Raw genomic sequence first — 12897 nt, forward strand, 5'->3', positions numbered from 1 at the left:
GCAATGGACATTAGACCGGTGAAAATCTGTCCTTAGTCTGATGAAACCAAATTTGCGATTTTTGGTTCCAACCCTATGTCTTTATGAGACGCAGAGTAGGTGAACGGATGATCTCTGCATGTGTGGTTCCCACCGTGAAGCATGAAGGAGGTGTGATGGTGTGTGGGTGCTTTCCTGGTGACACTGTCTGTGCTTTATTTAGAATTCGAGGCACACCTGCAAAACAGTCTCAATGTCAACAGTGAAGCGGCGACTCCAGGATGCTGGCCTTCTAGACAGAGTTTCTCTGTCCAGTGTCTGTGTTCTTTTGCCCATCTTAATCTTTTATTGGCCAGTCTGAGATATGGCTTTTTCTTTGCAACTCTACCTAGAAGGTCTGCATCCCGGGGTCGTCTCTTCACTGTTGACATTGAAACTGGTGTTTTGCGGGTACTATTTAATGAAGCTGCCAGTTGAGGACTTGTGAGGCCTGTTTCTCAAACTAGACACTAATATACTTGCTCTCTTGCTAGGTTGTGCACCGGGGCCTCCCACTCCTCTTTCTACTCTGGTTAGAGCCAGTTTGCGCTGTTCTGGGAAGGGAGTAGTGCACAGCGTTGTACGAGATCTTCAGTTTCTTGGCAATTTCTCGAATGGAATAGCCTTAATTTCTCAGAACGAGAATAGACTGATGAGTTTCAGAAGAAAGGTATTTGTTTTCTGGCCATTTTGAGCCTGTAATCGAACCCACAATTGCTGATGCTCCAGATACTTAACTAGTCTAAAGAAGGCCAGTTTTATTGCTTCTTTAATCAGTACAACTGTTTTCAGCTGTGTTTTAACATAATTGCAAAAGGGTTTTCTAATGATCAATTAGCCTTTCAAAATAATAAACTTCGATTAGCTAACACAACGTGCCATTGGAACACAGGAGTGATGGTTGCTGATAATGGGCCTCCGTACGCATATGTAGATATTTCATTAAACAAATCAGCCGTTTCCAGCTACAATAGTCATTTACCACATTAACACTATTTCTGATCAATTTGATGTTAATGTTATGGGGGAAAAAATTTGTCTTTCTTTCAAAAAGAAGGACATTTCTAAGTGACCCCAAACTTTTGAACAGCAGTGTATGTAAATTGTAAAGTGTGTCTGTAATGTATTTTTCGTTATGTGTCGGACCCCAGTAAGATTACCCGTCGCCGAATGGGGCTACTAATAAATAATTAAAATCAAATACCAGAGATCTCCAACTGGTGGTAATTTTATTTACCCCCCACCAAGTTTTCTGAATAATTATTTATTTGTATTTTCTTGGTACATAAAAGACTGTAAAAACACCAAGAAAACAGCTCCAAGTTACTTTCATTTTGGAAATCTGTTCCAAATTATTCCCACACATCATAGATATAAAGTTTGAAATTATGTGTTTTATGTTTTAGTCAAATGTTAAATCTGTTTGGGCTTCTTGCGGCCAATTTGCAGTCTACAAATGATTTGTAATTATGTTCTGGCCCCCTGACCATCGGCTCATAGCAGTAGCAGTAGGAGTAGCAGTAGGTCCCTGCTTTATACTATACCCCTAGTTTCCTCAGTAGGTCCTTGCTTTATACTATACCACTAGTTTCCTCAGTAGGTCCCTGCTTTATACTATACCACTAGTTTCCTCAGTAGGTCCCTGCTTTATACTATGCTATACCACTAGTTTCCTCAGTAGGTCCCTGCTTTATACTATGCTATACCACTAGTTTCCTCAGTAGGTCCTTGCTTTATACTATACCCCTAGTTTCCTCAGTAGGTCCCTGCTTTATACTATGCTATACCACTAGTTTCCTCAGTAGGTCCCTGCTTTATACTATACCACTAGTTTCCTCAGTAGGTCCCTGCTTTATACTATGCTATACCACTAGTTTCCTCAGTAGGTCCTTGCTTTATACTATACCCCTAGTTTCCTCAGTAGGTCCTTGCTTTATACTATACCACTAGTTTCCTCAGTAGGTCCCTGCTTTATACTATACCACTAGTTTCCTCAGTAGGTCCCTGCTTTATACTATGCTATACCACTAGTTTCCTCAGTAGGTCCCTGCTTTATCCTATGCTATACCACTAGTTTCCTCAGTATGTGTAGACCAGGGCTTAAAACTAACTTTTTAGTCTATCAACCACTGTGACAGGTATATTAAAAAATATATGGATTAGCATGGTTCTAAAACAAGAAATGTATTACTAGTAAGAAGTGATATTGTTTGATTTAATACTTAAATACTCTGTGACCTGAGTCTTTAAACCAAAATATCATACAAAAAAACCTTTAAGGTTACCTTGGTAACAGGGCCACCCACTCCGGTTGTCAATGTGTCTGTAAGAATCTCACTAGTAGAGGCCTACAGTCACTTTTTGCTAGCAGTGGAAGCAAACTCAAACATTGACAAGCAACCATAGCTTGTGAACATAATGTAAATAGCCAAGAAACACAAAGACTCACTTTCGGGTAAATTAAACCAACTAATATGCCTGTGCGCATTGCTTCCAAAAACACATTTTTCAGCACTTCACTCACAGTGCTCACAGCCCCTCAGACAGGCAGTGTTGCTTTGCATGGTGGGATAGCTATAACGTCAGGATTCAGATTTCTTTGTACATTACCAGATATGAAACAAAACGGCAGAAATACTTTGAAAACAGCTACTGCAGCATTTATTTAGCTATAAATCAGAACTTGCACTTGTGCCCATACTTGACTATTTTTATGAGCTGCTCGCACTGTATATCCCTGAGCGTGACCACCTGCCAACAAGGCTGGTGAATTCTACATTCTTACCCGCCAATGCCAAAAATTTATCCGCATTTGGCTGGTGGCCAGTGTTAATTTTAGGGCCCGGTGGAGACTCACCAGTACAGGTAAAGGGTGATGTTGACGTTGCCCTGTGCTCTGGACAGCAGGAATATCACCAGGGCGTTATTCAGGTGACACTCAAACTTCAGGGCCTGAGAGAGCGACAAGGACACGGAAAAGGATAAGTGGTTGAGAAAAGCATTCAGGGTCACTAACAAATTGTTTACCTGTGTATGTGTGTGTGTACTACAGACTGTTCACCTGCACTAGCTGAGGCAGGTAGTCGGCCAACTCGTCATCACTGCTGGATTCGATCCAGCTGACAGCCACACTCCTCACCTCTGTGTCAGCAAACCTGCAGGACAGAGAGACCAAGACAGGCAGGTCAAACTTGAGTGTGACCTTTAACCTACATACTCACGTAAACGTCAACTCGCACACCCCCCACTTTACACATACGACTTATCTACCGCAGGTTTCTATTGACCACTGCTTAAACTCTAGCTTTGCACACTCAAACTTAAGGAGTGTGTGTGTGTGTCTGCTTCTCTGTGTGTGTGTGTGTGTGTGTGTGTGTGTGTGTGTGTGTGTGTGTCTGCCTCTCTGTCTGTGTGTGTGTGTGTGTGTGTGTGTGTGTGTGTGTGTGTGTGTGTGTGTGTGTGTGTCTGTGTGTGTGTGTCTGTGTGTGTGTACACCACACGTACTTAGAGTCGAGCAGCTCCAGAGCACAGACGGGTTGGAGTGAGGGCCAGTTGTGGAGTAGGGCGTGAATCTCAGCTATGCTGCCCCAGTCCCAGCTGGGGGCGCTGGCCAGCACCTTGGGCAGGCTGTGGGTGTGAGCCCGGCAGTGGTGCCGCTGGTCCCACAGCAGCTGGCGGTCAGCCCGCGTCAACCTGGGGGTGGGAGGGAGGAGGAGAGAGAGGGGGGTGATACGGTGAGTCAGAACATAGACCACTGCTACCGCTGACAGGGTTCTCACAACAAAGACCCTACTAGAAATCACTTTCTTCAGATTCTATACGTAATTTATGGTCATCACCATCTGGGTCATGTTCAGTTAGGCACGAAAACCAAAAAAAGGGTCTGAAGCAAAGTCAAATGGGTTGGAACTATCCATACATGACAAGTAAGAAGCGCTTGTGTTTGTTTTCCGTTGCAAAACATTTTGCTACGGTGTGGTAACGAACACTATAAATGAACGCTATACGATAGACGGCAGTGCAGCACTCTCTTGCCACAAATCCTACCAACAGCTCATATAATGCTCATCCCCTCTGATGGCATATTACTGCATAGGTCATGGGGACACCTCTAGGTCCCACGTTATGGTTTTTGCCCTAGCACTACACAGCTGATTCAAAGAATCAAAGCGTGATGATGACTTGGTTATTTAAATCAGCTGTGTAGTGCTAGGGCAAAACTAAACGTGCACCCGGGGGGGGGCAGGACCGAGTTTGAGAAACCCCTGATCTACAGACTATGCCGTGGACAGCCTTTCAGGTTAGCTACACTCTTGTTCTGAGATAACCTTTAGGACTCGGAAATACAGCCTAACAAAACAGAAGGCAAAACCATGTGGTTATAATCGGAGTAAATGAGAGAAAGCTCAGAGAAAGTAAAAGGGATTAGCGCTTTAGAAGAAATTGCTCTCTGTGGAGGCTGGGAAAAGGGTAATGAATCTGGCTGGCAGCCTGGGGTGGGTTTAAGTGGGCATTTATATGCCCACAGTTAAACGTCTGGGGAAACAGACACTGGAATGAGGACAGACAGCCATCTATGGTCTGGGAGGACTGCAGAGTCATTTGGGGATAAAGCCTTCGTAAGGCCCTACATAACACCATTATAATAATGACATAACAGTTGTCATAATGGCAGCTGGTGTCAGCTTATGACAAAGTTATGACACAAACTGTTATGAACCTTCCTTCATAAGGCCCTACATATCACGATCACAATGACATAGCAGATGTCATAAACCGTGAGAGACTAGCGGCCATGACGGTTTATGACAACTGCTGTGTCATAATTATGATCGTGATATGTAGGGCCTTATGAAGGAAGGTTCATAACAGTTTGTGTCATCATAACTCATGTATTATATCATGACGACAGACACAGTACCCGAAGGTAGAGGCTCGGCTGCAAAGTTTCTCCACCCGGCGGCGCAGGTCAGGGTCCAGCTCCTCCAGGGTGTTGGGGTCAGGGCAGGGGCTCTCCTGGGGCCCCACGTAGAGCACGTCCACCACTGGGCTGGGGAAGTCGACCTGGAGGGGGGAGGGGGGGGGGGGGGGGGGGGGGGGGTCATGGAATGGTTAGGCAGACACACAAACGTGCATGGGGACACACACATTAGGACACCACAAAATGGGAAATGTGTTTGAGATAGGGGAGTGTAAGAGAGACTTTGGGTCCTGTTTGAAGTACTTTTAAAAGAAAACAAGCTTTTTCTTCAATTTCCTTGAGGTTAAAACTGATCTAACATGATTGAACAGGTGCTTGGCTTCACCTGTCCAATTGTGTTGAATCACTGATTGCTTTGAAAAAGGAGGGAAGATTTGCATTTGAACAGGACCTACACATAAGAAAATCGCGGAACATCGACTTGGACGGGAAAGCACGCTCTAGTAATTTTCTATGGGTACATTATTGCTGTTTAGAGTCGTGGAGTCACCTGCAGTATGATCCTCTCGGCCAGGTTCTTCCTCCGGATCCCGGCTGCAGCAGAGGCAGCCTGAGAAGAGGTCCACAGACACAGCAGCTTGGTTCCCCTCGCCAGCACCCTGGAAAAACACACGCGTAAGCATTAACATGCATAGCAACACACAAAGCACCCCAACATTCTGAATCCCCAATAGACAGCTATTTACACAATCAACTCTTGAAATACACTCATTCAAATGCCATGCAACACAACAAAACACACAAACAGCAATTGCACAGTCAACCACACTACTAAATGTGTTGCGCATCACCGTCGGAAGTCAAATAGGGGCAGGGAGACTTTGCCCAGCACTTCTGGTCCCTTGCGCTGTTTATTGGAGTCCGGGGAGCCGCTGGCGTTCTGGTTCAGGACCCCAAAGAGGGAGAGAGTCAGCATTGACTCCAATGGAAGCAGGGCCACCGCCATTGGAAAGTTGATCCTGGAAAGAGGGAACAGAGTGAGAATAAGAGGGGAAAATGGAGTGGGAATAGTGGTGGAAAATGGAGAGGGATTGGAGTGAGAATAGTGAATAAGTATGAATGTGCATAGCTTGTGAGTCTGTATTCCCACTAGCCTGTGACTATATTCTTAGATCATCATCATACTGTTTGCGGCTCAGTTGGTATGAGGACTCAATTCCCGTAAGGATCACATACAAAACAAGTACAGTATCCCTCACTGTCCTGCAAGATGCTTTGGATCAAAGTGTCTGCAAGTGGAATCTGCTATCTATTACTAGTAATTGTATCCAGTGATAGGCTGAACAACACACTGATTATGGGTAACAACAGACCTCGCCTTTAATGTTATCATGTCATGGCTATCAGTTTGTATTATTGTCATGCTATGTACATTGTGTTGGAGCCTGCATGACAGAAGCGAAGAACATTTGACCCTAGTCTACATTTTGATCCTAAAGAGGCACATCATTCAACATAAACACTACTATAACTAGCCATTGTATTTCACGTACATTTCGTCCCATTTAATGTGGTAGAAGAAGCTCTTGTAGGTGGCCACTTTCTTGGACTGGATGGGCTTGAACAGGTTCCTGCCGTTGTGAGTCAAAGCACACATCAGATAGTACTTCTCATAGCTGCAAAAGAAGGGAGGAAGAAATGAACAAATTATGAATGAACAAGTTAAACTCCCATCCATGTACACAGAGAGAATAGACTCTTGTCCATAAAACAGTCGTCCTCTGTACCTAATAAAGCCACACTAGTGCATTCTTTAATACACTACTAACAGAGCTCTCAGAACCATTTATCAAATGCAGATTTTGTTAAATTGGCTCCTCTTATTTAAACAGTTCCATGTCTTTCACATTATGAAAGACATTGCATTTTATGAGCACAATACCAGGCAGTGAACCATTTGGGATTCCAAAATATTTCTTATTTCAATGCCATGAGTCTTGTGCTTCGACACAGCATGGTATGCATGCCTCCACTGTCGCTGGTGACATGATGCATCACTGTGCCTACAGATGGTGTGTGTGTGTTTGCATGTGTGTTTGTCATAGGACGCTAGCCACAAAAGAGCAAAGCACTCAAGCCATGATGACGAGGGACGAGTCCAGCCATGCAATCATTTTGGAACACAGAGTAGCTGTTAGTTCGGGACTAAACATTTTCAGGGGAACACTTCTGGCCTTGTGTTATGGGATAAATATTTTCAGACCTCCTTTGGTATGGTGCTCAAAAATGTTTTCCATATCTCCTAAAAATAGCTCTTGGACGAGGCCATATGGATGACGGGCAGAAAGAAACAGCCTGTTATTAACCAGATCCTCTCTTTTTGAAGCGGTCGTCTGCCTAACATAAAAATACTTGAGTCCTGGACGGCGTTTTACAGTGGCATTTTGGACCTGGATCAAGCCTGGATCTTTTTTCATTCGGCACCAAACGGAAAAAAATGACTGAAACGGGGAGGAACTACCTAGCCTTGTCCAATAAGAAACGCACATTGTTGTTTTCCGTTGCAAAACATTTTAAAACGCTTTCTGTTGTGAACCATATTGAACACAACCCTGGAGTGAGAGTCACAAAATGTGCCACTCCCCAAGTCCCCAAGTCGTGTAAGATTATGCTCACTGAATGGAAAGGTTGGCTCAAGTCTATTCCAGACAGAAAGACACCATAAATAGATTAAAGCCTTGGTGGAATTGGATACCGTGACGGAGGAAATAAGACACGGAGAGAAACAACGGAGGAGAAGACAACAAGAGTATCAATTCTGAGGCCAAGTCCTTCTTAAAAAGGTGGAAACTATAGTCTCAGGTATCTTCCTCACTGCAATCCAGAAAACGTAAAATGGTATATTGGATTGGGGTTACACACACCTGCTGACCCAGACGGCGGGGATGCCGTGCATGGCGAACAGGGTGAACTGCAGATGGTCCGTGGTGCCCGAGGCCTCCTTGCTGCCACGCCCCTCCGCAGCAGACTCCCCCTCGACATGCTGGGAGTTGGAGGGGTCGGGGGAAGAGGTAGAGGAGGCGGCGGGGCAGAAGGAGCGCAAGTAAAGCTTGGCCAGGTCGTAGACGGCTTCCGTCAGGAAGCCCATGCATTCCTCCACAGGGCTGAGGTGACCTGGATGGGTCAGAGGGTTACGTTAGCGCAAAGGATTTGAACTGTTTTTGTTGTTGATTTCTGGAAGCAGGAATTGCCCCACTGTGTGTGATTATGGACTGATCAAAGTCATATTGCGGAGTCAAACTTTTGATGTGTGTGAAAAGTGACTTGTTGTAGCACTCACCATTTGCTGAGGATTTGGAGCCCACCTGAGATAGAAAAGTACACAGATATGATAACTGCTAGAATTCCATCTCCTGTTAAACTATCCTACGCCCTTTCGCTGCAGTGAGACAGATGTGTATGTCTGACAGCTATATATCAATATGTCTGTCTGTGAGTGAGTGAGTGAGTGAGTGAGTGAGTGAGTGAGTGAGTGAGTGAGTGAGTGAGTGAGTGAGTGAGTGAGTGAGTGAGTGAGTGAGTGAGTGATCGGTAGAAGTGACGTGACCAACCAATAGACATACAGTACCAGTCAAAAGTTCAGACACACCTACTCATTCCAGGGTTCCTCTTAATTTTTACTATTTTCTACATTGTAGAATAAGATGTCAAAACTATAAAACTATGAAGATGTCAAAACTATGAAATAACACATATGGAATCATGTAGTAACCAAATAAATATTTTATATTTAAGATCCCTCAAAGTATCCACCATTGGCCTTGATGACAGCTTTGCACACTCTTGGCATTCTCTCAACCAGCTTCATGAGGAATGCTTTTCCAACAGTCTTGAAGGAGTTCCCACATATGCTGAGCACTTGTTGGCTGCTTTTCCTTCACTCTGCGGTCCAACTCTTCCCAAACCATCTCAATTGGGTTGGGGTCGGGTGATTGTGGAGGCCAGGTCGTCTGATGTAGCACTCAATTACTCTCCTACTTGGTCAAATAGCACTTACACAGCCTGGAGGTGAGTTGGGTCATTGTGCTGTGGAAAAACAAATGATCCCACTAAGTGCAAACCAGATGGTATGGAGTATCGCTGCAGAATGCTGTGGTCGTCATGCTGGTTAAGTGTGCCTTGAATTCTAAATAAAGCACAGATAGTGTCACAAGCAAAAGCACCCACACACAATCACACCTCCTCCTCCATGCTTCACGGTGGAAACCACACATGCAGAGATCATCCGTTCACCTACTCTTCGTCTCACAAAGACATGGCGGTTGGAACCAAAAATCTCAAATTTGGACTCATTAGACCAAAGGACAGATTTCCACTGGTCTAATGTCCATTGCTCGTGTTTCTTGGCCCAAGCAAGTCTCTTCTTATTGGTGTCCTTTAATAGTGGTTTCTTTGCAGCAATTCGACCATGAAGGCCTGATTCACGCAGCCTCCTCTGAACAGTTGATGTTGAGATATGTCTGTTACTTGAACTCTGGGCTGCAATTTCTGAGTCTGGTAACTCTAATGAACTTATCCTCTGCAGCAGAGGTAACTCTGGGTCTTCCTTTCCTGTGGCTGCCCTCATGAGAGCCAGTTTCATCATAGTGCTTGATGGTTTTTTGCAACTGCACTTGAAGAAGCGTTCAAAGTTCTTGAAATTTTCCACATTGACTGACCTTCATGTCTTAAAGTAATGGTGGACAGTCGTTTCGCTTTGCTTATGTGAGCTGTTCTTGCCATAATATGGACTTGGTCTTTAACTTCTTTATGATAGGGGGCAGCATTTTCACTTTTGGATGAATAACGTGCCCAGATTGAACAGCCTCCTACTCTGTCCCAGATGCTAATATATGCATATTATTATTAATATTGGATAGAAAACACTCTGAAGTTTCTAAAACTGTTTGAATGATGTCTGTGAGTATAACAGAACTCATATGGCAGGCAAAAACCTGAGAGAAAATCCAAACAAGAAAAGAGAATTCTGAGGCTGGTCCATGTTAAACTCATCGCCTATTCAATTCCCTGTAATATATGGATCTGTTTGCACTTCCTATGCCTTCCACTAGATGTCAACAGTCGGTAGAACGTTGAATGAAGTTTATACTGTGTTGTGGGGCCGGATGAGAGAGGAATGAGTCAGTGGTCTGGCAGATTGCCAGTTCCTGGTCATGCGCTTTCCTCATGATATCGCCTTGCGTTCCATAACTTCTACACACATGAAGGAATGCTCCGGTTGGAACGTTATTGGATATATATGATAACAACATCCTGAAGATTGATTCTCTACTTACTTTGACCAGTTTATTCGACTTGTAATATAACTTTATGAAGTTTTCCTCCGACGTTTGCCTGCATCTGCGCGAGCGTTTGGACACGTGTACTACACATGCTAGCAAAAGTAGCTACTTGGACATAAGTAATGGACATTATCAAACAAAACAACGATTTATTGTGGAGCTAGGATTCCTGACAGTGCATTCTGATGAAGATAATCATAGGTAAGGGAATATTTATGATGTAATTTCGTATTTCTGTTGACTCCAACATGGCGGAGAAATGTTGTTAAATCTGAGCGCCGTCTCAGATTATTGCATGGTGTGCTTTTTACGTAAAGTTTTTTTTAAGATCTGACACAGCAGCTGCATTAAGAACAAGTGTATCTTTAATTCTGTGTAAAACATTTATCTTTCATCAAAGTTTATGATGAGTATTTCTGTTATTTGACGTGGCTCTCTGCAATTTCTCTGGATATTTTGGAGGCATTTCTGAACATGGCGCCAATGTAAACCGAGATTTGTGGATATAAATATGCACATTATCGAACAAAACATAAATGTATTGTGTAACATGATGTCCTATGAGTGTCATTTGATGAAGATCAAAGGTTAGTGATTAATTTTATCTCTATTTCTGCTTTTTGTGACTACTATCTTTTGCTGGGAAAATGGCTGTGTTTTTCTGTGGCTATGTACTGAGCTAACATAATTGTTTGGTGTCCTTTCCTCGTAAATCCTTTTTGAAATCAGACATGTTGGCTGGATTCACAACATGTGTAGCTTTAATTTGGTATCTTTCATGTGTGATTTCATGAAAGATTGATTTTTATAGTAACATATTTGAATTTGGCGTGCTACATTTTTTCTGGCTTTTGGCCAAGTGGGACACTAACGTCCCACATATCCCAGAGAAGTTAACTAAATAGGGCTATCTTCTGTATACAACCCCTACCTTGTCACAACACAACTAAATGGCTCAAATGCATTAAGAAGGAAATTCCACAAATTAACTTCAACATGGCACACCTTTTAATTGAAATGCATTCCAGGTGACTACATCATGAAGCTGGTTGAGAGAATGCCAAGAGTGTGCAAAGCTGTAATAAAGGCAAAGGGTGGCTAATTGAAGTAACTCAAATATAAAATACATTTAGATTTTTTTAACCTCTCTTGGGTACGTGAGACGTTAGCGTCCCACCTCTTCAACAGCCAGTGAAACTGCTGGGCGCCAAATTAAAATACAGAAATACTCATTATAAAAATTCAGAAAACAAAACATATTTACATAGGTTTAAAGACTAACTTCTTGTGAATCCAACCACAGTGTCAGATTTTAAAAATGCTTTACGGCGAAAGCATACCTTACGATTATTTGAGAACATAGCCCAGAAGACAAATCATTACAAACAGTAACCAGCCAAGTAGAAGAGTTACACAAGTCAGAAATAGAGATAAAATGAATCCCTTACCTTTGATGATCTTCATATGGTTGCACTCAGCAGACATTCATTTACTCAATAAATTCCTTTTGTTCGATAAAGTCTCTTTATATCCAAAAAAACTCAGTTTTCTTCAGTAATCCACAGGCTCAAACGCATTCAAAACAGGCAGACAAAATCCAAATTGTATCCGTAAAGTTCATAGAAACATGTCAAACGATGTTTATATTCAATCCTCAGGTTGTTTTTAACCTAATAATTGATAATATTTCAACCGGACAATAACGTCGTCAATATAAAAGGTAAACAAGAAAGGCACTCTCTCGGTCGCGCGCATGAAAAAGCTCTGTGACACTTTAGGGTCCACTCATTCAGACTGCTCATACTTCCTCATTTTTCAGAATACAAGCCTGAAACAATTTCTAAAGACTGTTGACATCTAGTGGAAGGCATAGGAACTGCAATTTGAGTCCTAAGTCAATGGATACTGTAATGGCATTGAATAGAAAACTACAACCCCCCCCCCCCCCAACAAAAAATACTTCCTGAATGGATTTTTCTCAGGTTTTCGCCTGCCAAATCAGTTCTGTTATACAGACACTAGACACTATTTTAGAGACACAGAAACTATTTTAACAGTTTTGGAAACTTTAGAGTGTTTACTATCCAAATCTACCAGTTATATGCATATCATATCTTCTGGGCCCGAGAAGCAGGCCGTTTAATTTGGGCATGCTTTTCATCCAAAATTCCGAATGCTGCCCCCTACCCTAGAGAAGTTAACACTTTTTTGGTTACTACATGATTCCATTTGTGTTATTTCATAGTGTTGATGTCTTCACTATTATTCTACAATGTAGAAAAAAGCAAAAATAAAGAAAAACCCTGGAATGAGTAGATGTGTCCAAACGTTTGACTGGTACTGTGCCTTTATATATTCATATGATGGTTAGACATCATTGGACCCACCTCTGGCGAGCGTGTCCTGGGGAGGTTGACAGAATGCTTAACCCTTCTCACTGCTTCGGTGATGGCCTGCGTCTCCACCTCGTCCAGGGCACAGCAAAGGTTCTTCACTGTCTGCACCACCCGATCCACCGTCTTATATTGGGTGCTCTGTGGTGGAACAAAGTCATTGTCAAGTGTGTGTGTGCGTACACAATCTCTGTTCAGTTAGTCAACAATTCAAAAGTGATTC

At 43.0% G+C, this 12897-nt stretch overlaps 1 protein-coding gene across 1 annotated transcript in view; it reads right to left on the reverse strand.

Annotated features, from left to right (window-relative positions):
- Positions 1–12897, reverse strand: part of pik3c2a (phosphatidylinositol-4-phosphate 3-kinase, catalytic subunit type 2 alpha) — a 62800-nt gene that overhangs the window by 12532 nt on the left and 37371 nt on the right. Inside the window, exons 10-19 of the mRNA XM_055934743.1 lie at positions 12669–12815; positions 8280–8304; positions 7864–8113; positions 6493–6615; positions 5791–5958; positions 5490–5598; positions 4940–5082; positions 3523–3711; positions 3080–3173; positions 2876–2970 (exon numbers count right to left, since the gene is read on the reverse strand). Of these exons, the coding sequence (XP_055790718.1) occupies positions 2876–2970; positions 3080–3173; positions 3523–3711; positions 4940–5082; positions 5490–5598; positions 5791–5958; positions 6493–6615; positions 7864–8113; positions 8280–8304; positions 12669–12815 (1343 nt within the window). The remainder of the gene's footprint in view (positions 1–2875; positions 2971–3079; positions 3174–3522; positions 3712–4939; positions 5083–5489; positions 5599–5790; positions 5959–6492; positions 6616–7863; positions 8114–8279; positions 8305–12668; positions 12816–12897) is intronic.

The sequence above is a fragment of the Salvelinus fontinalis genome, chromosome 9, assembly GCF_029448725.1.
Source record: "Salvelinus fontinalis isolate EN_2023a chromosome 9, ASM2944872v1, whole genome shotgun sequence".
NCBI classification, from domain to species: Eukaryota; Metazoa; Chordata; class Actinopteri; order Salmoniformes; family Salmonidae; genus Salvelinus; species Salvelinus fontinalis.